The sequence below is a fragment of the Podarcis bocagei genome (genome assembly GCF_964188305.1).
Source record: "Podarcis bocagei genome assembly, chromosome: 4".
NCBI classification, from domain to species: Eukaryota; Metazoa; Chordata; class Lepidosauria; order Squamata; family Lacertidae; genus Podarcis; species Podarcis bocagei.
This window is the reverse complement of record NC_138128.1, coordinates 68,023,854-68,048,486: the sequence shown is the minus strand read 5'-3', so window position 1 is coordinate 68,048,486 and position 24,633 is coordinate 68,023,854. Positions and strand designations below refer to the sequence as shown.

Below are 24,633 nucleotides of genomic sequence, written 5' to 3'. Positions count from 1 at the left end.
CCTAGCTTTTAAATAGTACAGTGGTACCTCGGGTTAAGTACTTAATTCGTTCCGGAGGTCCATTCTTAACCTGAAACTGTTCTTAACTGAAAGCATCACTTTAGCTAATGGGGCCTCCTGCTGCCGTCGCACCGCCAGAGCACAGTTTCTGTTCTCATCCTGAAGCAAAGTTCTTAACCCAAGGTACTATTTCTGGGTTTGCGGAGTCTGTAACCTGAAGCGTATGTAACCCGAGGTACCACTGTACTCCACTTTATATGTGAATGGGATAAGTATTTAAACAATTGGATCTGCCATGTCTAATGTGGTTTGAACCACTGTGGGCTGTACATTGGATTTTTTCATGTAATATATTTTTCAGGGCAAATGCAAAGCTGAATTACTCAAGAAGCTAGAGCAACAGAAACTGATAGAAGCAGAGAAGAAGCGGATTGCACAGATTCGTCAACAGCAGCTGGAAACAGAACAGTTTCAATTCTTTGAAGATCAACTGAAGAAGCAAGAAAGAGCCCGTGATGAGAAAACTAAGGATAATTCAATTACATCTGAGCAGACTGATGGGAGCACGTTATCGTCGTGCACTGCAACACATCTGAATAATTCTATCCCCACAACAATTGCAAACAAGAGCGATGGACAGTCTCCTCCTATAAGTCGGGCCTTAAAGCCAGCTGCTACTCTAAGTGCTGTTCAGAGTAAGAGAGCAATTTTGTTGTTGTTGTCTTCTTCCCATGTTATTGCACTGTTAGACTCTATAGCCAACTGTGTAAGCTAAAGTTCTCAACAGGTGGCATCCAATATAAATCGGAATACAGTGGTACCTCGGGTTAAGTACTTAATTCGTTCCGGAGGTCCATTCTTAACCTGAAGCACCACTTTAGCTAATGGGGTCTCCTGCTGCTGCCACACCGCCGGAGCACGAATTCTGTTCTCATCCTGAAGCAAAGTTCTTAACCCGAGGTACTATTTCTGGGTTAGCGGAGTCTATAACCTGAAGCATCTGTAACCTGAAGTGTATGTAACCCAAGGTACCACTGTACATTTCACCTAAAAATCTACACAATGCCAATGATTAAAATCCCAAATCGTTGAAATGTTACAGCATAGAGCATGTTCTGAAACTTTGATACACACATAGGTATCTTTTATCTGGTTAGAAATGTGTTTCCACGTTCTGGATGGAGAGCTCTGTAAAGGTTGCCCAGTTACTTGTTCAGACCTCCATTTGAATTGAGTGGTTTTTCCCTAAAAAGGAAAAGCCATAAATAAATAATTGGCAGTTCAACCTAACGAAGGTATCCAAGACAATACCTCACTTACGATATGGAAGTCAAGGTGCGCATTATGTTGTGTGTTTGTGACTGACTTCTAGTATACGCTATTCGTTGGTTTGCTGAAGGGAAATATTTGGGTCTCAGATCTCCCTTCTTTCAGGCTTCCATTCACGTAGTTTGCATTCTTCCATGCCCCTAGTTTACCTTCATAAAGCTGTTTCTCTCTATTCCTCATCACTCTTTCCCCTTTGACTTTAGCTTTTTAAGTCACTCGAACCTCTTTGATACCCTGATTCTGGAACTATGCTTCCAAAATTCAATAAATTCTGTTTAATAAATGCTCATTCATCCTGGAATGTTGCCGAACGGCCCAAGGTCAGCTAATGACCTTCATGGTTGAGCAGGGATCCCAAACCAGCTTTTCCACTACATCACACAGGCACTCAAATCCTAAAATGCACATACCAAATAAATGAGACTGCAGCAACTCTAGTAGCTGTCCAACCTATATAGCTTGTGATATTTTATAGAAATTTCAGCCTCTGTTTGTTGCACAAGCTATTTGCCATAAGTAGAGGGCAACTGAAACAGGCGCAGAAGAAAATCACCACTAGGAGTGGGACAGTCACTTGCTATGTCTTTATATCTACCCTGAATTCTGACTTTAGCTAGGTAGTGTATAAATTTCCAAAATAAATGAATAAATGCAAAATAAATTATTAAAAAAAATAGCCTCCCAATTTGTACATGTACCCAATTTGTACATGTCAGTCAAGCACTTTTTAAATTGTATTTTATAAGAGAATTTTAATACTGTAGACTCCTGCATAAATGTAAAAAGGTAAAGGTAAAGGACCCCTGGGCGGTTAAGTTCAGTCAAAGACGACTATGGGGTTGCGGCACTCATCTCGCTTTCAGGCCGAGGGAGCTGGTGTTTGTCCATAGACAGCTTTCTGGGTCATGTGGCCAGCATGACTAAACCACTTCTGGTGCAACGGGACACCGTGACAGAAACTGCTAGGTTGGCAGGAGCTGGGACCGAGCAATGGGAGCTCACCCCATCGTGGGGATTCGAACCGCCAACCTTCCAATCAGCAAGCCCAAGAGGCTCAGTGGTTTAGACCACTGTGCCACCCGCATCCCTTACCTTACCTTTACCTCTGCATAAATGACACTCTTACTCTGTCTCTCTTTTTAGACAATGTGGCTGAAGGGCTGCGAAGTGTGGTTCTGCCCAAGGATCTTTGCCACAAATTTCTGCTGCTAGCAGAGGCAAATACAGTAAGAGGAATAGAGACATGTGGAATTCTCTGTGGAAAACTGGTACAGTTGAACCTTCACATTTGTATGGGGAAGGCACTTTTGATAGTACTGTATTTTCCTGTAATGAACTGATATCAGAGCAAAAGCAGATGTGGAGTGTAAGTGTGCTACATAATTGACTTTACTTCTCAGAAATTCTTACTGAACTGTGGTCTGCTGTTTGCCTTTTGGGGGAGGAGCAGAAATCATTGATCTTAGGCAATGGGAAGCATGTAATGCTATTAAATCATTCTGCTGTGAAGTTAGACTCCACTAAAGGATTTTTTAAAATGATTTTCATGAAACACAAATGATAATTTGTTGCAGGAAAACCAATATTAAATATAGTGGGAGCTAATGCTGTGGCATATCAGATTCTGAATATCAGATTTTGTGTGTATGTGTGAGTGGAGAGAAATTATAGCAAATATCGCTTAGCTATTATTGCTTGGATTTTGCTTCCTAGGTAAATAATGCACCCTGTTGCCTAATGTTCACTTTACACCAATAGTTAACTGCGAAATGGTATCTGAAACATGGCTGATATATAAAGTACTGAACCTGGCACACAGGGGAAAACATACACAGATATTAAAATAATATATATTCTGGCTAATAAGAAGATTAAAAAAATACACTGCATTGTGAAACCCAATCCTATCTATTTTTACTGAGAAGTAAATTCCATTCGCAAGTGAGTGTGAATAAGATTACATACTAAGAAAAGGTAGCATTTCCTGCCGTATCTTTACATAAGCGTGGCGCACACTGGCTGTAGCTCAGTGGTAAACCATGGGCTTTTAATGCAGAAGGTTCCATGTTCAGTACCAGGCATTTGCAGGTAAGGGTTGAGGAAAAGTGCTCCAAAGTCTGTATCCTTGGAGTCACTTCCAGTCATAGCTGTCAACTTTTCCCTTTACTTGCGAGGAATCCTATTTGGAATAAGGGAATTTCCCTTTTAAAAAGGGAAACGTTGACAGCTATGCTTCCAGTCAGTGTAGAAAATACCGAGCTAGATGGACTAAAGCTTTGCCTCAGTTAATATGGCAATTTTCAATCTTCCCTTTAAATGTTTGTCCACGTATATAATATTTTAATATCAATGTTGACCTCTGCTTTGTCTGTTACTGTGATGAACCTGAGTATCACTTGGTGTAAATCAGCACAGCGACTATGATAAGAGTACTAAAAACTGATTCAGTTGGTAATGGTGATGGTTCTGGGGGTCGACGTTCGGTGCTTGTTCCCAAAGCTATTTTGCCACACTTTTATTTTACAGACCCATAACGAATTCACTATTACTCATGTGATAGTGCCAAAACAGTCTGCGGGGCCAGATTATTGCGACATGGAGAATGTGGAAGAGCTGTTCAGTGTTCAAGACCAACACGATCTCCTCACTCTGGGCTGGATCCATGTACGTATATACATAAATATGCTGTGGATCTCAGTGAAGAAATAGGCAGAAGACATTCCTTACAGAAACAATATTTTTGGTAAACTATTCTAAGGGTGTGCAATGGGGGGGGATTGGTTTTGGTTTTTAAGCCAACGTCCTTTTTGCTTTATCTTCATTTTAGTTGCATTGGTTTATTTCCATTTTACTTTGGTTTAATTTTTCCATGGATTTCAGTGGAGACCCATCTTGTCTGCTACTGCCTGTAACATGACACATGCACTGACATTTGTTTTTCACATTCGTTATTGTTATATGCGTGTCTTAATGGAAAGTGAAAGGTAGTGCATTCAGTTTGTTTTCAAAATGAAAGCACTATCCCTAGACTATTCCTCCTTAACCTTCCTGCTACCCACATGTACCAAGTGTTCTGTAGCCCCTTAGGGCACTGCAAATCTTTCAACAAGTACAGGTCTGTCTACTTTTGTTGACTAGATCTTCAGATTTGTTATGCGTACACAGAAGTACTTATGATAGCAGGGCATATTGTCATCCCATTTTTTTAACAAAAAAATTATCGTGTGACAGAAAGAGGCAGATGCATCCTTTAGGAGACATTATAAGTACTACTACTGCTACTATAATAATGATGATGATGCATTAAAAATATATATTTTACCAGTTTAATTAGGATACCGTAAACCAGGACACATTTTGAGCTTTAATTCATTTAATGAAAACATTTGCTTAAAATATTTTTGCTTAGGCAACTCTATCCAGACACGGAGATGGTTATGTGTTTTAATCTTTCTTACTGTTAATTGTCATTATTTTAAACTGTTTTACTGATGTACCTTGAAACCATTTAGATGTTTTATTATAAATAAGTGGTATGCAGCTGTTGTAAAATAGGCAAATTAACAAATAAGTCATTAAATGCTGCAGCCATACAACAACAAAAAAGGCATTGCAAGAATATATATAGTAACTCTAGGTAGGTATAGACACTGATCTTTTCAAAATTTAAATAGCAGTCACAGGGGAACAGTGACCAGGACTGTAGGGAGAGAAGACGTTAACTTTTTCCCCAACACAGCATTCCTGATTAAAATGCTGGTGTTATTTTACAAATGTACCTCCTCCCCCAATTGGCCCTGGTAAATACGACTAACTGGCATATACTTCCAATGAGCATTCCATATGTCTCACTTTCCTTTGAGTAGAGGTGGGCACACATGCTCCCAGACCTGTTATCATGCTATCAGTGACCGCTGAAGTATGTTCAGCTCATGCCACATTCAACCTCAAAGCCAAAGAAATGTCCTGAACAGTGGCTCAGGTGAGCTTGCCAGTTGGACATGTGCCAAAGCAATTAAATAATCACTTCAGTACGTGCCAGGCATTGCCTCCCACATCCCCCAATTGACTTGAAAAGTTTTGCAAGAAAACATTTGCTTGGGGACTTCCCATCCCATTTTGGGGGTGAAGTTTAAACTTCAGTCAGTCAAGGGGGAAATTCCTCTGGGGAGGCTGTTTTGTGATTGTCACAGGAGTCAGGCAATTAGCACTGTGTACTGTTTTTTTCAGCTACAAACAAGAAAGACAGATTACATCCCCGCCTCCTGTACATCAATCATTTGTATGTCTGACCAAAACAATGCAAATTATATATCTATACCTGCCAATTTAATTAAATTTTCCATGTAGTAGTTTGTCATTTTCTGCCCCTATTTCTTTGATATAGTTTCATGGTCAAAGGCTTTAGTTTTCTGTTCCTTTCAGTAATTTCCCTTTCCTTACCAGCCCACCTATGGTGCAGTGAGTAACTTACAACAGGTACCTTTGCTATGACTTTGAAGCACCCTCTTTGCTGATGAGAATTGTAATGCTGTCTGTTTGGGTGAAGGAAATAACATAAACAGTTGCTAGAAAATCATACAACAAGCCTTCAGACTAACTATGATTTCTCCTTGATTGTATTTGACCTTGATCTGTTAAAAAAATAATAATCCATCCACTAAGTAGACATTTTCCTTTCTTTCTTTGTAGACACATCCAACACAGACGGCATTCTTATCCAGTGTTGATCTTCATACACATTGTTCTTATCAGCTAATGCTACCGGAGGCTATTGCAATTGTTTGTTCAGCAAAACATAATGAGTAGGTTATTTCTCTCTCTCTCTCTCTCTCTCTCTCTCTCTCTCTCTCTCTCTCTCTCTCTCTCTCTGACTCCATCCATCAGCAATGTTCAGAAAGATGTCTCTGTACTCAGCTATAGGCATTTGTTATTTTACTCAGTTTATTTGGTGGGAATGTTAATTTGTAGGCATATTTATTTTGTGGTGCAATTTTGCTTTACTGTCGTGGGGAATGGAAAAAGGGAAATAAGGAGATGAACTTTATTTCAAGTGTTGAGCATAAAACTTGAACATACAAAATACGGCATTGGACCATGTAGCCCAGTGTGATCTCGTGTGATTGGCAGTGGCTTCTCCAGGGATAGGTTCCAAAGCAAGATCTCTCCCAGCCTTGCTACTTGATATCCTTCTAGTTGGAGATTAAATCCGAGTCTTTTTTCCATGTAATGTGCAGGTGCAGTCAACCTTGATTGATTAGCTTAAAAATTAAATGCTTAATCAACTGCAATTATTTTTGTCTGGTTTAGGCAAGTTCAGAATTTTCCACAGCTGGATCTACTTTTTGGATATTACTCTGCTCATTATGTCACACTGGCTGCAGTGTGACATCATTTGCATCATGTGTGTCTGATATGTGAGGCAGCAGTTACAATCCTACATATGTGATGCAAATGTGCTACAGAAATGACCCATTTCATCACTAGGAGAGAAAGAGAAAGTATCCTCTTCTCTGGTGAAGCAACCCGCTCTCCTGCTGGTGCCTCATTTATAAATACAGTTGGGCAGAGCTGGATGAATCTTAAGCAACTTTACTTTCATAGGAAGCTGTTACAGTTGCTGTATATACGTACCTCTTCTGCTACTGCTGCTGCGTAGAATTGAGCTGTCCATTTCTTAGTCCTCAGGTGTGAGCTTAAATTGAAATGCTCCTCTGGCAAACTCCCAAAAGTTGCTCATGCATCTGATTTTTCACACATTATTGAGATGTACATTTTTATTTTATTTTTTGCTCTGTTCTGTTTGCTTCCTTGGACATAATACTTTCTTTGCTTTCTAGCACGGGAGTCTTCAGACTTACTAATGCTGGCATGTTGGAAGTTTCTGCTTGTAAAAAGAAGGGCTTTCATCCCCATACCAAGGATCCTAGACTATTTAATGTAAGCATTACTTCTCAACAGTTTGGCTGAGTATGTCTGTCTGTGTACCGTATTTTGCGCCCCATAAGACGCTCCGGCCCATAAGACGCACCTAGTTTTTTTGGGGGGAAATAAAGGAAAAAAATTATTTCCCCCCCAGGCGCGGGGCTGGGGCAGCCCGAGCTTCCCCCGACCCCAGCCCGCAAACAGGCAGCTCTCTGCAAGCCGTGGGAGCCCAGCGGTGGTTCCCGCTGCTTGCGGAGAGATCCGCGAAGCCTGCCGGCGCTGGGATCAGCGCGGGCAGGCTTCGGGATGCCTGCAACTCTCCCCAAGCAGCGGGAACGTTCCCGCTGCTTGCGGAGAGATCCGCGAAGCCTGCCGGCGCTGGGATCAGCGCGGGCAGGCTTCGGGATGCCTGCAACTCTCCCCAAGCAGCGGGAACGTTCCCGCTGCTTGCGGAGAGATCCGCGAAGCCTGCCGGCGCTGGGATCAGCGGGGGCAGGCTTCGGGATGCCTGCAACTCTCCCCAAGCAGCGGGAACGTTCCCGCTGCTTGCGGAGAGATCCGCGAAGCCTGCCGGCGCTGGGATCAGCGCGCGCAGGCTTCGGGATGCCTGCAACTCTCCCCAAGCAGCGGGAACGTTCCCGCTGCTTGCGGAGAGATCCGCGAAGCCTGCCGGCGCTGGGATCAGCGCGCGCAGGCTTCGGGATGCCGGCAACTCTCCCCAAGCAGCGGGAGCATTCCCGCTGCTTGGGGAGAGGTCCGCGAAGCCTGGAGAGCGAGAGGGGTCGGTGCGCACCTACCGCTCTCGCTCTCCAGGCTTCAGCGAAAGCCTGCATTCGCCCCATAAGACGCACCCACATTTCCCCTTCATTTTTGGAGGGGGAAAAGTGCGTCTTATAGGGCGAAAAATACGGTATTTGTTTGTCCAGTACAATGTCTTGCAGGAGTGAATTCCATAATTGTGTGAGGAAGCACTTCCTTTTTGTCTTCCTTGAATCTCCAACAGGGAGAGAAGCTCTCCTATCATGCCCCTGTAACTCTTTTTCCAATTTAACAAGCCCCCAATACTGTAACCTTTCCTCAAAATAGAGTTGTGCTCTATCATTCTGGGTGTTCTCTTCGTTTGCTTCTGGAGTACACAGAACTCATCTAGAAAGTGGAGGAGAGGAAATGTGAATTCTCCTTCTCCTTCCCCTTCACTGGAAATGTTTATTTTTGCCTAGTGAGGAAGAAGCGTAAACTGCATAGGTTTATATATGCAGCCCAGCTGGTCTTTACTAAAAGACACTAATTTTAAATTTAACTAATAAGTTAAAAGTGTACTCTCTTCCATTTCCCCCCATTGTTCCTGCTTTTTGGTCACAAAGCACTAATTTTCCGACATCACAGACACCAAACATCCGCTTTCATAAGGTGCAGGAAAAAGTGTGGCTGGTCTTACATTGACCAAGATGTGATTTAGGCTGTATGCACAGCATTCAAAGCATATAAAATGCAGCCTCCCCCCCCAAAAAAGGTATCCTGGAAACTAGTTATTTAAGGGTGCTAGGCATTGTGCGCTGTGAAGGTTAAACTACAGTTCCCAGAATGCTTTGGGGGGAAGTCATGTGCTTTAAATGTATGGAATGTAGGCAGCCTGAAACTGGGGAACTACTGCCTCCAATTTGATATGTGAGTTACAAGAGATGGCAAGGCAAGGATGAGGAGGGAGAATGCTGCTTTATGGGCACCATGGTTCTTTTCCTCTGAGCCAGCACTAACCTCCAGGAGAAGTACCATATTTTCAAAGAGAAATGCTTTCGTGATCTGCTGTCTCTTAAACAGCATGTTCTCGATTGACTTCAGAGGCAATTTGCCTCTTGCAGCAGATTCCTCACCGATGTATATCCGTGATTGATTTTGGCAACTTCTTTTGCAGATATGTAAACACGTCGTTGGGAAAGATGTAAAAATAACTGTATTGGACCTGAGGTGATGTGGATGGGAAGACAAACCACCTCAAAAACAGCTGCCCAAAGGAGAACATGGCTGCCAGATTTTCCTACAGTGTTTTCCAAAAGTTACTGACATTTTATATTTGTACATTTTAGATTTAATAATTTGATATTTATTGCCCTTTCCCATTTTGAGGTTATTTTGTTGTTCTATAATGATAGAGTTCATGGTGGCATTCAATCAGGATATGTTATTATGCTGAAATACTATGAAAATAAAGTGGACTTGAAACAGTGACAGTGATGGAACATTTGCAGCGCATCTGAATTTTCTGTCTTAGATTCCATGACTTTTGTGAACTGCAGTTTCACAGCTGAGTAAGAACAACTGGAAGTGTTTTTATTAAGAAAAATTGCAAGCACCCAACTGGTAGCATGTTTACAATTTATTCTATCCCCAGCCCCACACCCCAAAATACACAGAATCTAATTGGAAACGTAGCCAGAGCCATTGTTATTAAGATAAGTGGAATGGAGTTATAAAAACATTGCTATTCCTGAATATATTCACAGTAATGTGCTCGGGGAGAGGGGAAAGGAGAGAGAGAGGGGGGGGGAAGGAAAGAGAGAAGCAGTTTAAAAGCATTTGCGGTGAACAATAGATGGACCAGCTTCATCATATTCTTGTTTGCTGATCCACATTTGCTGGAAGGTGGAAAGAGAGGCAAGGATAGAACCACCAATCCAAACCGAGTACTTGCGTTCAGGGGGAGCAATAATCTGCACAAAAGAGAAATGGAAGGGTGTAGCTAAAATGCTGTATGCAATGATAAAATGAACTGCATGAAGAAATTGAATTCAGTGGAGTGATGCAAGCCATTCCTATGGCAAAAATGGGTAAACAAAAGAGTTTTATCTGTCCATACTTCTGTATCTGACACAAGCAGGTAAGAGCTGCTTCTAAAGTCTTCCTATCTAAAGGAGTGCTTATGTAATTGTTTTTGACAGGAGAAAAGTAAACACTAGGTTTCGTTCACCTGGGGCAATTCAGTATTCTTGCCAAAGCACTCTTACGTGATCAGATTTATATTTTGCCCTGTTTTTAAAGGCAGTTTAAATTGGGTGGGTGATTTCCTGCAAAACCTTGGGGAAGATCACCAGAGTACTTACAGGAGCTTAACCATGGTATCATCAGGAAATAATCTAATTATATTTTCTTGCAATAATTTTTTTAAAATGGTGTAAACTCCCTCTTGAATCACTGTGTTGCTGGGAATCCCCTCTGCTTGGTCTTCTACTTTCTTCAGTTCCCGTCTTTCCCTATATTGGCTTGGGAGTGGGATAAGTTGTTTAGTTAGCTTTAATCCTTTCTGCATCAAGATTTTATTAAGGGCTTTACATATCCCTTTCTTGGTTACATTAAAATATGTTCAGCTAGCTAGTCACCTTAAAATATGCTGGCCTACTTTACCACTATAAATTAGATAATAATCAAATAATGCAGTACCTTGATTTTCATAGTGCTGGGTGCCAGGGCAGTGATCTCCTTTTGCATTCGGTCTGCAATGCCAGGGTACATAGTGGTTCCACCAGATAGTACATTGTTTGCATAGAGGTCTTTTCTGATATCAATGTCACACTTCATGATGCTGTTATAGGTGGTTTCATGAATGCCAGCAGATTCCATGCCTGTGATGGTTGAGAAATTATTTATTTAAAATATATTTGCCTTGGCTTTCCAACTTTTGAGCTGCCTCTCCAAGTGTGGGTTATAGTCAAGTGTTAAAATACATCCATTATAATAATTAGGAAAATGGCAATCAGAAAGAAAACAGGACCAGAAACAATTGATAAACTTAAATACATGCAACAACAAAATCATAAATTCAAAATGCACCCTCTGTCAAGGCCTCAGAGAATGAAATAGTTTTAAATTGGTGCCATATATGTTAAGTGGCAGATGGATCTGCCTGGGGAGGGCATCCTAAAATTCTAACCATGCCTTAGGATAGTAGAATTGTGGGTGCCACAACTGAGAAGACTGAACCCAGTAGCCACCAACCTGTGAAGGTGTGGACAAGATGTTAGAATGAACCTTAATGAAATACAGTAGAACCTCGGTTCTTGAATGTTTCCATTGACGAACATTTCGGAACCTTAACACCAAAAACCCAGAAGTAACTGCTTCGGTTTTCAAATAATTTTTGGAAGCTGAACATACTACACAGCTTCCATTTTGATTTGCCCTATTGAATTGAGGCTTCCGCTTTCAGTTTTCAAACGTTTCAGAAGTCGAACGGTCTTCCGGAACAGATTACGTTTGAAAACCAAGGTACCACTGTAGCCTTAAACTAATTCAAGGCTGAGAGAAATTGTTATTCAAAGCCTAGCGTATAGAAGTCAGGTAATTGTGTGCACACTTAATTGTGTGCAATTCATAGGTATATGAATTGACATTCAGAGACCTGGTCTGAATAGCGATATTGGATTCTTGTCTCATTACACACGCTAAAGCTATTTTTGGTCATCTGCATACTATCCCTTGTTTTTTCAGTCGTCAACAGCTTTACCATTGAGTTAGTCACCCATCCCCTACTACCCTTCTGGAACAAAACCCATCCCACCCTCCCACAATATATAAGGGTCTGGTGACTTCTGTTTCAGTGTATCACAAGAAGTGTGCATGCACACAAAAGCTTATACAGTACCCAGAACAAACTTAGTTGGTCTCTTAAGCTGCTACTGGACAATTTTTTAATTTTTTAATTTATTTCTACTGCTACAGACCAACACGGCTACCTATCTGAATCTAGAATTCACAGGTATGTAACTGCTTGGACCATCTCCCTGGCAAGGAATGCTGCTACTATATCCAAATTTGATTCTCAAACAACTCTTCCCAAATGTTACAGCTGCCAACAATAACATTCATTTACCCTAAGGCAGCAAGTTCACTTCGCTGTCTTAAGCCTTAGTTTATGCTATTTTTGTACACTTGTCAGGGAGCCAGCTTCTGGGCTGGAAATACATGTCCAGGCTTTTACCACACCATGAGTGAAATGCCCCACATCACCTCTAGCATATAAAGCAAATCAGAAAGTGAAGTGAACTGAGGGATGAATGTTCAAGGATCGTTGGTTGTGTTGGCATAGAAGCAGTTATGGAAACCTACAGCCTTCGAGAGGAAGTTGGACTCCAACTTTCATCAGCTCAGCATACATTATCATTACCAGCGATGATGAGAGTTGTAGTCTAATGACATCCTGAGGACCACTTGTTCTCCATTTTTAATAACCAGGTAGGTATAGCCATTTAGAGAGAGGTGACTGAATTTCTTGCAGGAGTATAATAATATAAACTCTGTAAGTTATCTTACCAATGAAAGAGGGCTGGAAGAGTGTCTCTGGGCAGCGGAAACGTTCGTTCCCTATTGTGATCACCTGACCATCAGGCAGCTCATAGCTTTTTTCCAAGGATGATGAAGAAGCAGCCGTGGCCATCTCATTTTCAAAGTCCAGGGCAACATAGCAAAGCTTCTCCTTGATGTCACGGACAATTTCACGTTCAGCTGCAGATGGGATCCAAAGCAAAGATTTGTGTTTAAATTACAAACAGTACTATGTAAATCACACTATTTCAGCAATCAAAGAATGATTGATTGATCTTACTCGGCAACAAGTGATTGCCAAAGAATTTTGGCAATCAAAGAAAGGAACTGCATTGCTTATCTTTAGTTCAGTATTATTCATGATAATGAAAAAGGACTCTTGCTTTGCTTTTAAAATTGCAGTGTTCTGCATTCAAAATAAACAAATACACGTCTCAACAGAAAGTCCCCAAATGCTACAAATTTGCAAAACATTTGGGGCCAGATTGAACTAGCACCCACCTCCTATCCGTCCCCACATCACATCCAGGGGGTCAGGAGACATAGTGCTAGGCAAGACATGTTAATAGAAAAACTTGCTCACCATTACTGAAAGCAACCACGTGCCTGTAAAGCTCCTAAAAGTATGTTCAGCAAATCTCAATCCTAAATATTTCTCTTACCAGTAGTAACGAATGAGTAGCCACGTTCTGTCAGGATTTTCATGAGGTAGTCGGTAAGGTCACGGCCGGCTAAGTCCAGGCGCATGATGGCATGAGGCAGTGCATAGCCTTCATAGATTGGCACATTGTGGGTGACACCATCCCCAGAGTCAAGCACAATCCCTAGATACAACACAAAATGGGCAGAATTTATCCTGATATCTATGTACTCTTCTTCCTTTTCACAAATCCAAAAGCTCCCATCACTTTCTTACCTGTTGTACGTCCAGAAGCATAGAGGGACAAAACTGCCTGAATAGCAACATACATAGCTGGGACGTTGAAAGTCTCAAACATAATCTGAAAAGTAATTAAAAACAAACAAACAAAATGAAAGTATCGGGTTTGTGCTATCGTCTTTGTTACTCCATGCAATAGAGTCGTAACCATTAGTTACCAACAGCACATAATTTAAATGATTTCCACAATCCTTATCAATGCATCCAGAACCTGCAAATTAAGCAGGTTCCACTAACTGGATCAATAGAACTCATGACTAACAACAGAGGTTTCCATTAATTTAGAGAGGGTTAATGTATAACATGACATCTTTTCTAAGGGAATAAAAATCAGTACTATGCAGCTAGGGTATGTTTACAAACTTAAGCTGGATTAATAGTCACTTCCATTCCTCAGAAAATTACAGTTCTCAGGAACTCAGGGTAGCTGAAATGGGTTTCACACCAATATATATGTGGTGCCATGAAATATTAACATGAACTGAAATCCCAGCCATTCAATGAAATGTATGAGTTAATCCTTTTATTGTCCTGAAGTACAGAGTCTAATACAGATAAAGGTCACCTACAAACTCAGAAGAAAGAACCACCAAAACCAGTGTATAACCCACATCAATAATCAGAAATACAGCTGGCATCTACACCGTATAGAACTTTAGCGAAGAAATACATAAACATATAGTAATTCAAAGACCTTAATGCTAAGTAGAGGCTGTTTACCTGTGTCATTTTCTCTCGGTTAGCTTTGGGGTTCAATGGTGCCTCTGTAAGCAGAGTTGGATGTTCCTCAGGGGCAACGCGCAGCTCATTGTAGAAAGAGTGGTGCCAAATCTGTATTAATAAAAAGCAAAGTGAATTTTTATTATAATATTATAATAAACAGCCACAGGTCACCACCCCACCTTGACAATATTTCTGAAGCTCCAGTAGGTACAGAACTCTTATGAGACATTAGAACTGAATGTTTTAGACTGCAAGTGCTATAGCTCCATAGTTTCACCCATGTCAGTCCAGGTAACCTCTTCTACACCAAGGGTAGGCAGATTTTAGGCTTGGATAATTTACTGGACCCTCGTGGCTCAAGAAGCCAGACATAGCATTGTGGACCACGGTGTTCCTGGGCACTGTGGCCTTTGCCCATTCCTTGTGATTATGTTTGTACAGGGGGATGGGAATGGTTAATGTAGATTGACCAATGAGAAAGCCTACCTGCTTTTGAGGTTCAGCCCAGGGATTTTACCATTGGAAGATAGGAGAGTCAGAGAAAGCTAGTAAAAGATGAATATAGCAGTTGTGACAGAGTGAGAGACAGGGATAGAACTGAGAGAGAAGAGTGTGACAGTGTGAGATAGTGCCACATCTAGCTAAGGGCGCGCATTTGAGAAACCGTTCTGAACATATTTAAAACTTGTTTGTTCTTCAATAAACTTTAATCTTCATTGTTGACTTTACAACCTGACTGAGACTCAGTATTTCACCAGAAGAAACCTGGTTGGTGGCAGCAGAAGAATAAAACAGTGGTGTACAGGTCAATAGTCCGTGAAACGACTGGGGGCTCTGTACGAACACCACAGGCACATGTTTTCAATAACAGAACTGGAGCTTGCACACAAATCTGTTCTCATGCAAATAATCCCATTCCCCCCCCCCAAGCTTTCAGCCACCTAATTTAGGAGGTGAGGAAAACACTTTAATAGTCACAATTTTCAAACCATTGCAAATCCCAATCTACTCCTCTGCCCACTCTTCTGCCCATGTGGTTAAGTGGACCACATAATTCCGTCCCAAACTAGCAATGTCTGATTCAGAACTATGAGAGGGGGTGGTGTCATCTATGTGAATGCAATATTCATCGCAGCTGCACGCATGAGAGCAATGAGGAGAAACAGCTCCCAATCAGCACACTGTGAGTAAAGATAACCTCCATGGGCAGAAGATGTATACATTACCAGCAGTGGTGGAGAAGCACCCACGCCCACTCCAGATAAAGGAAGCCCTAGCCACCACTTTCCAGAACTTGTTAATTGCATTTTCTTTCTGTGACTTCTTAATTAGTCTCTATGTAATTCCAAATCATAGCAGCAAATATGCATTCTTGCAACGTCCTTACTGGAACACCAAACACCATGAACTTATTGGGGGAAAAATAAAAATCCCAATAGCAGAAGATATGCAGATTGTTCTCACCAAAAATACACAGACAAATCACAACTTTCTCCCCTCCCCAAAAAAGAGCAAAAATCCCTGCTTCTGCTTATCATTCATTTTGCATTATATTCTGTTTTAATTTGTGGTTTCAATACCTTCTCCATATCATCCCAGTTTGTGATGATTCCATGCTCTATTGGATATTTCAAGGTCAGGATTCCTCTCTTGCTTTGGGCTTCATCTCCTACATAGCTGTCTTTCTGGCCCATCCCTACCATCACGCCCTAAGTAAGAGAGGGAGAAAAGGTGACGATGACAACAGGCTCATAAGAAAGCAATGTAACGAAGCAAACAAGATGACCCATACCCTCTATCTTATTTTTAAATAAAAGGTTGAGGAACCAGCCTTCATTGTTTCCCCACTGGGCATAACTATAAGAAACGTAATAGGAAAAAGTGGCCAATGGGATAGAAACATAGGAAAACCGTTTTATATTGGCTCAGATCATTGGTCCCTTTGGCTCAGATGGAGTGCAGCTTGCCAGAGTCTTGGACAGGGATCTGACCCAATAATAGTGCTTCCTCAAACCCTTGCATCCAGAGACTGGACCTTCTGCATGCAAAGAATATGCCCCTCTAGTTCTGCATCTTGTTCTCGCCAGCCAGATATCTATGGGAAGCCTATAAGCAGGACCCAGGCTTAACAGCACTCTTCCCTCTTGTGATTTTCAGCAACCAGTATTCAGGGACAAACCACCTCTGGCAATAGAGGCAGAACATAGGCATTGTGGCTAGCAGCTACTGGCAGCCTTATCCTCCATGAGTTGGTCTAATCTTTTGAAGTCATCCAAGTTGATGGCCATCTTTACTTCTGGTACATGCTATAAATATGAGTGAACAGCCATCTAGTGGCAAATATTGGACAGCACACTCTTCTCAAGTGCTCCACTTCCATGGCTCACATTTACAGCCTGATCCTCAGCCATGTTTACTTGGAAGTAAGCCTCAGGTATTTCAGTTGGATTTGCTTCCAGATAAATAGTATTGCAGCTTTAACAGGGGAAGAAAAAGAGTCTTTTTTTTTAAAGCGTGCTATCTTGATGGATTTGAATACGTGCATTTTCCATTCTTGTTGGGTCACAATAATTATTTGATACAAGCCACAGTTCCATTGACCTGACATGCAGAGACTGGACACACAAGCCCCCCCCCCCAACTCAGGTCTATAGCTTATGGATATCTCAACAGTTTCAAGATCATCTTAGGCTGTGAATTTGAAGTTTGATGACATGGCTATTTAAAGTGCATTACTGATGGATGTATTCCGTTTAGCTTGTTCTGTGATGCTTCCCCAGTGCTATCACATTATTGCTGTCTGGAGAGGCTATAGCAGAACAGAAGTAAAACAAAAGAAACCAGAACATTTGTGGTATAAAAAGTTACTAGATTTCAGCAGGAAGTTGTGGGATATGCACTGACTAAAAAGGAAGAAGTGTGGCTACCCCAAAGCATGTAAAGCTACAAACAGCATTAAAAGCAGGACTGTATATTATTGCCCTGATAAAATCATGAGCACAAATCATCATGAATGTGCAACAAAAATGACATCCTGAGGGGCCCTTAGTAAGAGGTATCTGACTAGTGATATTTGATTTGCTATGATTACTTGATATTTGTCCCCCCCCCCGACTTTCTTAAAACTCATCTCTATAGCAATCTATGGTTAGTCTACCAATCTACAAGATGTTCTAAATTAGTCAACTGATTAGTCAATTTTATTAGTCAATTCTACTTGCTAATCATTCTCCCATTCTACCTCAGCAAACACAAAACCAAAAAGCACTGTTGAATGCACATTTTTCCAAATTAGAGAAACTGGCTGAGGAAATAGGGTTGCCAGCCTCTGGTGAAAGTTTACTCTCTTCCAATATGGCTGCTCAAGAGTTTAAACTGCATTTTAAATTGGACCGCAACATGCTACATGGCAAAACTCTATTGACATCAACAGGAATGATTTAAAAGAAATTGGATAAGGACTGTGGCATTGTAAAGGGAGTGTGTGTGTGGGAAACAAAACTCTTCCTTTTGAGGTCCATGTTATTATTGCTAATGAATCCTTTGGCTTCTGTACCAATCAGTGTTTCAGTCGCTGAGCCAGTTATTCACCTGGTGCCTGGGGCGTCCCACAATGGATGGAAAAACTGCTCTCGGAGCATCATCTCCAGCAAAACCAGCCTTACACAGTCCTGAGCCATTGTCACAAACCAGTGCAGTGCTGTCCTCTTCCTCACACATCTTCTAAAGCAACTTTCTCAGACCTTCCACACAAGTACAGACCTATAAAGAGAAGATAGAAGTCTCAATGTAATAAAAGAAAACATTCCCAGGAGTGGTGGTGGTGGTTGGGGGCAGGGGAATGCTAGCTTCGAGAGTTAACGGAGTCTGGCTCCAATTAGAAGAAACTTTGTAAAAGTAGCAAAAGGGGAATCCCTGTCACCTCTCTCAATTGTCCTGACATGTAGCAGAGCAGCAATTCATGACTTAAAAAGTGGTGGCCTTTGGGACTTGTGGGCTTCCGAAGGGCCACTGCCAATGTAATTGCCTTAAAAGTAGCCCCAATGGCCAACACTCTTCTGCCCTGCAATGCTTCTGGATGACCAAGGGGTGCGAAGGAGGGAGATACTCTAATCCTCTCTGCTACCATCTCCATCCTTGATGGAGGAGGATGTCAGAGAAGATGCTGTGTGAGTGGCGCCCATACTGACTGCGAGCACCCTCAGCCACTCTACAGCTGGGGGGAGGCAGGGGCCATCTTGTCACACACCCCCAGAGTGGTATCCAGGGTCACCCACCCCTTCCGCCCCCACTTCGCACGCCTCTGCCCACTGAGCCAGAAGCGGTTTAGTCATGCTGGCCACATGACCCGGAAAGCTGTCTGTGGACAAACGCCGGGTCCCTCGGCTTGAAGCGAGATGAGCGCCACAACCCCATAGTCGCCTTTGACTGGACTTAACCATCCAGGGGTCCTTTACCTTTACTATTTTACCCCCGCTCCCCCATGATGCAGTGGGAGCGAAGATAAAGCCACAGAATGTGGCTATTAGGTACAGAATTCACCCTCCTTTGAATCTGAGCTTACTTTTCTTAAAAAGCAAATGTTTCTTATCGTAATAGTGACAATATAATTCTTACTTAAACTTTTATCCCATCATTTCTCCAAGGGTTTCAGAAGGTGTGTCTCTGTGTGTGTGTGGGGGGGGGGTTTGGATGCGAGATTTCAGTTTGATTTAGTACAGGGTACAAACAGTTCTGCTAGTCATGAGGAAACTCAAGTGTAACTTAACCCAACTTAATACTGTTATCCGGTTTCTTAATTAAGGCCTGCGGTGCTGGATTTTAACAAGGCAGATAAGATCAAGCACTGCAGGCCTTAATTAAGAAACTAGAAGCACTTGATGTTCTCATCGTGAGAGCAGCAGGATGAAAGCTCAAACTGGTGAAGGTAAAAATGAGATGTCTAGCATGAATACAAAGAACATAGGCTCTAAATGCCTCTTAGAAACAAAGAATGGCATTTCCTGTGCCTTTCCATTGGTATCTGCTGTCACTAATATTTAGTTCATTTTCTTCCAATGTGGAACTCAAGGTGAAGCATTTGGGATTCTCAGGTGGCCTCCCATCGAGTCCCAAACATACAAGATGGTGCCCTCAGAACACACCCTGGGACTCAGGAATGGGAACTGTGAGGCAGTGTTCAAAGGAAATGCTTTGTGAGCCAGTGAGCCTTTGCTTTGTGTGAGAGAGGGAACCGAATTCAAATGCCTTCTCAACCTGGGATAAGAGATCTTTAAGGAAATGTTTATACCAAAATATAAATATAGAGAGAGGCCACTTCTATACACATCACACAGGGGAAACCTGGGGTTGTCCCAAAATGAGTGAGCTCAGCAAAGAGCTCCTGCTAACCTTAGCTCTTCCCTGGGTGGTAATAAACCCACATTTGCAAATCTATATCTGTCACATTTACATTTTGCATTTGACACATCTTTGACACATCACCTCAAGGAACATGATGTGTCAATTCACTCTTTGTCTCATCAGTCCAGGTTACTTCACATAAAAAGTGGATGAGGGTATAATATAGTTCTTCTGAAACACTCAGGGAGGTGGTGGGAATTAAACCTTAAATTTAAAACAACAAGTAGAAGAAGACTTTTTATATTTAGTTTTACTGAAAAGAAATGTTTAATAGCACATATTTTGGGGAGCTAGTGGCTATATATACTTGAGCATTTTACTCCAAAGCACAGAGGAAACCTTACCTAACTTGAGTGCCTCTAGCTAGCCTGTTTGGAACAAACGATTTCCTAATTAGGAAACAAAGTCTTTCAAATGTCTGTTTTTGGAACAGAGCTGGAGAGGTCAAGGGTGGTTTGCTCAAACTCAAGCCAACTGAGCCAAAAATCCTAAGAGGGAGGGGGGAGGCGGAATGCTGCATTTCTGCCTGAGCAGGGTGAACTCTAAATGAAAACCATATTTAGTAACTAGGATAAATTCAAGCAGATTTTAACATGTGTCTTCTAGTGACAGAGAAGCAAGCAGTGCTCTAAGGCCCCTGGGATGCTCCAGAGTGCTAAGGTGATAACTGCAGCTGCTAATGTAACCCAGAAACCTGCAACAAACCCATTGTGTGCATCTCTCATGAGCAATCCTATGCATGTTTACTAAGAAAATAAACCCCAGTACATCTAATGGAGTTTATACATAGGATTGTCTTTTAATAGTTTAATCCTATGGATGTCTATTGAGAAGTAAGCCCTGCTGAGTTCAAAGGGACTGCCTGCCAGCAAAAGCATGACCAGGATTGCAGCCTGAGGCTGCCTTCCCCAACCTGGTACTCTCCAGCTGCTGGTGGACTACAACTCCCATCATCCCTGACCATTGGTGATGCTAAGTGGGGCTGATGGGATTTGTATTCCAACATCATCTGGAGGGCAGTAGCACTTTGGGGAAAGCTGTCCTAAGATGTGCAATTTTTCTGCTAATTCTTGCTTCTGGACAGAGCTAAAAGGCATCCCAGCATACCAGGTATGCTACAGGAAAGGCAAATCTCATTGAAATATACTGTCTGCAGATTATGGCTTATTTAGATATTAGGAGGAGGAGGAGGATCCTTCTATTTTTTCCCACTTTCCAAACAAACAGGCTCACAATATGTCAAAGCTGTGCAAGTAAATATCTATAGTAATTATAAGTTGAAAGGACAGAAATCAACACAAGGAGAATTTAAACAACACAACTCAGAGTGAAGATTTACTATCGCTGTCCCTTGCAGGTGCTAGACTGGGCTATAAAGAGAAGAGTTGCCCTCTAGAAAACCATGGAAGGAGTGGGCCATATGAAGCTCTTTCGGAAGGGAATTCTGCAGGGCAGGGATGGTGTCACGATGGAGAAGGCCCTGGGCTTTGCACTCTTTTCTCCACTGGCCCCTCCTCACATACAAGCACTGGACTGCAGGTGGAAAGGGCACAAGCAGCTGGCCTGTCCTGATGACCTGCAGCCTCAATGCAGGCAAAGCTCAGGTGTGGGGGTGTTAGACACTGACCAAAAAACCCATGCAGGAAAAGCAAAAAATGGGCTTTCCCCAGTGAGTGAGAGGTGTGTGTGTGTGTGTGTTCTAATAATTAAATGTCCAAATATATTATCATAGGCAGAGTTCAGCAAGTACATTATATACATGAGAAGAATGGCAACTGTATACTGAGGAAATGCTACAGTAAATATTGTGGTATGTCAACAAATGTTGGCCACTCCAGTTTGGATAGCTATGTGTTTGAGGCATGGAGAGGACCATGCTCAGAGCCAGTGTGACTGGAGGGATTCTAGTGCATGTACCCTCCACTGGCACAGGTCTACATACGAGCATTGGACTACCCACAAGCCCCAACTGGGTACAGGGCATCCATGAGAACCTAGGCTGCAGCTATTATTAGGAGAATAAGATGCAAAATGGGACAAAGAACAGAAAGAAGATAGGATTTCAACAGTTGTTTATTGCATGACAAGCCACACCTGTTGAATATCCCACTTCTATGCAACTTGCAGAACCATGTCCTCTTTTGCATCTAGCCATCCTAGATTATGCTTTTTTGCAGCATTTGCACTCTATAATTTAATTTACCCTTGTTAGTTAACATCAACACTTACACTGAACAGTGGACAGAGTGAAGTTATGACTCAATAGAGTTTTAATTTTGTGCTGTTATGCTTGCTTCTAAGGAATTGCCTCTAGGCACTACTTAGGAGTAATAGCAGCACGTGAAGTTGTAATAGTAATTTTATTTATGCAGCACTATCAATGTATATACATGGCACTTTACACCATGACATAAGCAAAACACAAGTTTCTGCTACATATCTCCTCTTGCTCTGAACTTAAGACCATGACTAGAAGTGGATGCATCTTATCTCCATTTGGCAAAACAACCAAAGGGGTTCCATGTGAAAATGCACACACACATTCAATTAGGTCTCAATCCACCAGTTCATTCCAAGCTTGAGAATCCCAGTGAGGGTGTGAAAAGAACCTGTCAAAAGCCTGAAGTGGGAAAGCCTTTTCAGGTTCACAATGTACAGATTCATGCAAGCCTAATATCCACACAGCTTCTAAAGAGCAAGAACACACTAGGAACAAATCTGAATCATAACTGAGAGAGAGAGAGAGAGACCCTTTCCCAGCAAGGATGGTGCTTAAAGAGCAATGCAGAAGGAGAAATAAATACTCTGGCAGAAAGGCTTACAGAGGCTTAGCTATAAATGACATTGCTTATAAACGTCATACCAGCTTCATCTTAGAAATGGAAATGCAAAAGTGAGGGTCAGAGAATAAGGCAATGGCACAATCGAGGCAAAATTATAGTATCCTTCTTTAAGCCCCACCAATTTCACTGGAAGAGTAAGGCATGTGCTTAAATCCTCTCATAAAAATAAATACTTAATTGGATCAGGACAAACAGCACAATCCAGTGCTTGTTTACTCAGAAATAAGTCCCACATCCAAGAATGTTTCCTTAGAATTGCAGCACAGTTACTTAGGATTAAACTCTACTGAGTTCAGACTGACTTACTTCCAAGTAAATGTGCAGTGCATCAGACAGCAGGAGCACGACCTAAGAGTACATGGAACATCCCACTGAAGTAAAATAGCAAACACCAATTAAGCTCAATGGGCGTGGATTATTGCACATGTACTCATTTATTGTGTGATGAGCTCTCCTAGGCGCCACCAATATGCTGGATTGAAACAGCAAAGAAAGTCTCTCCCCCCCCCCCTTCTTTCTTTATCTAAACTGATCAGGCAAATCCTAAAATCACTTCTTTGGTTCCCTGCCTCTTACCTGTCAGCGCTTGGCTGGGGAGAGCTGTTCTGGGGTGGTGCACTGGCAAAGTGAACCTTTTCGGCTTATATAGCTCCTTGGCCTGTTCCCCTCCCACCAGCTTCCCAAACAAGGAGCAGAGCAGAGCTCCATCTCCATCTCTCTGTCAAACAGAGCCATATAGGGGCTTCTGCACAAAACTCTCTGATCTGGGTGGCCTCGCAGGGCCCTTGGTCTCCTCCAGTCTGCATTCCTTTCTGCTGTTCGCAAAGCAGGAGGGAGGTTTCAGCAGCACGGTAATATAAACACAGCTAAATTTCAGGATAGCCGCTGAAAGACTACTGGGGTAGCACACAAGTGACAGGCAGCTTCTGGCAAGGAGTGCATGTTTCAGTCATGCACCCCACAGCGTCCATGTTAGAAAGCAGGCAGCTGACAAACAGGGTGTGAGGAGAGCTGCTACTGCCTGGACAGGAAAACGCCCTGCCGAGTTCCCTTTTGTCGTGGGATTTGGATCAAGAAATTCTCAGCTTGAAGAAGCTGTGTGTATAGGACTGCACCCCAAAAAGAATATATTTCAGCATTTCAGGGACTGCATGCCTAACGTTACACGAACTGCAGCTACCAAATGCTGCTTAGCTGCACATATATTAATTAACTCAGTCTCACCTACCTCACAGGGCTGTTGCAAAGATAAAAGGTAAGGTGAGGAGGGGAAAGTACACAGCGTCCACAAACCATGTAGAGAGAAATAAACATGCACAAAGCCAAGGAAATACCCCCACTCCAATTTCTTTAAATGCTTCATCAAATGCAAATGCGTGCCCTCTTCCTCCACAATGTCATAAAATGACTTCCAGACTGAATGTGAACTGGTGAAGCTTTCCCCAGAGTTGTATTTCCATACTAGATGTCACCTGCTGACATCTTCTTTGAGCCTCAGGTGAAAACTGAGTGAAGGGTGGGGAACCAAAGGTGAGCAATCTAACCTAGAAGGAGCAAAATGTGCCCCCCATCAGAGTTGATTTCCATCCCCCAGCACCCCACACAGCCCAGTGTACAGTGTTATTATATCATTCATCATCATCATCATCATCATCATCATCATCATCATCATCATCATCATACTGCAGCACTTTACATGGCTAAAATAATAGGCTTCTGTAGTAAATAAAACTTTTTTTAAAAAAAAAAATGCCGCGCAGCTTTATGAAGCAAAAACAGCTGCACTCCTCCAAAGGAAAATACGCACATGCTTTTGCTTTATAAGGCAAGGAAGCCAGCTGTGTGCATGCAAGGATCATTTTTGTGCTGAAATTGGGTGGTCCTGTTAAAAATGTATTTGTCTCCCTTCTGATTTAGAAAGTGTCGTGTCATTTTGCTAGCTGACAGGATTTCCAAATGCAGCTGCCTCACCATAAGTCACCAAGGTTCTTATTAAAACACGGCTAGAAGAGACACAGAACAGTTTGAGAGGGAGAGGGAGGGAGGGAGGAAGAGAAGAGAAGATTAAAAAATCTTCCCTATACAGGATTTCCTTCAGACAGCTTAAGAGCTGGATAACTCCATACCCTCCAACATTTCTCCAATAAAAAT

The 24,633-nt window shown here is 42.1% G+C and overlaps 2 protein-coding genes across 3 annotated transcripts in view; one reads left to right on the top strand and one right to left on the bottom strand.

Moving 5' to 3' along the window:
- Positions 1–9,794, top strand: part of STAMBPL1 (STAM binding protein like 1) — a 30,237-nt gene extending 20,443 nt beyond the window's left edge. For both annotated transcript variants that reach the window (XM_081189707.1, XM_081189706.1), the window contains exons 6-11: positions 362–695; positions 2,473–2,597; positions 3,856–3,993; positions 6,022–6,134; positions 7,170–7,269; positions 9,170–9,794. In XM_081189707.1, the coding sequence (XP_081045833.1) occupies positions 362–695; positions 2,473–2,597; positions 3,856–3,993; positions 6,022–6,134; positions 7,170–7,269; positions 9,170–9,226 (867 nt within the window). In that variant the 3' untranslated portion in view covers positions 9,227–9,794. The remainder of the gene's footprint in view (positions 1–361; positions 696–2,472; positions 2,598–3,855; positions 3,994–6,021; positions 6,135–7,169; positions 7,270–9,169) is intronic.
- On the bottom strand, positions 9,617–23,212 carry ACTA2 (actin alpha 2, smooth muscle). Its single transcript, XM_081189770.1, has 9 exons — positions 23,059–23,212; positions 17,828–17,998; positions 15,817–15,945; positions 14,234–14,344; positions 13,490–13,574; positions 13,236–13,397; positions 12,562–12,753; positions 10,693–10,874; positions 9,617–9,965 (listed from the first exon to the last, which is right to left on the bottom strand). The coding sequence occupies exons 2-9, from the start codon at positions 17,954–17,956 to the stop codon at positions 9,822–9,824; spliced, it is 1,134 nt and encodes a 377-aa protein (XP_081045896.1). The 5' UTR covers positions 17,957–17,998; positions 23,059–23,212; the 3' UTR covers positions 9,617–9,821.
- Between the last annotated feature and the right edge of the window lie 1,421 nt (positions 23,213–24,633).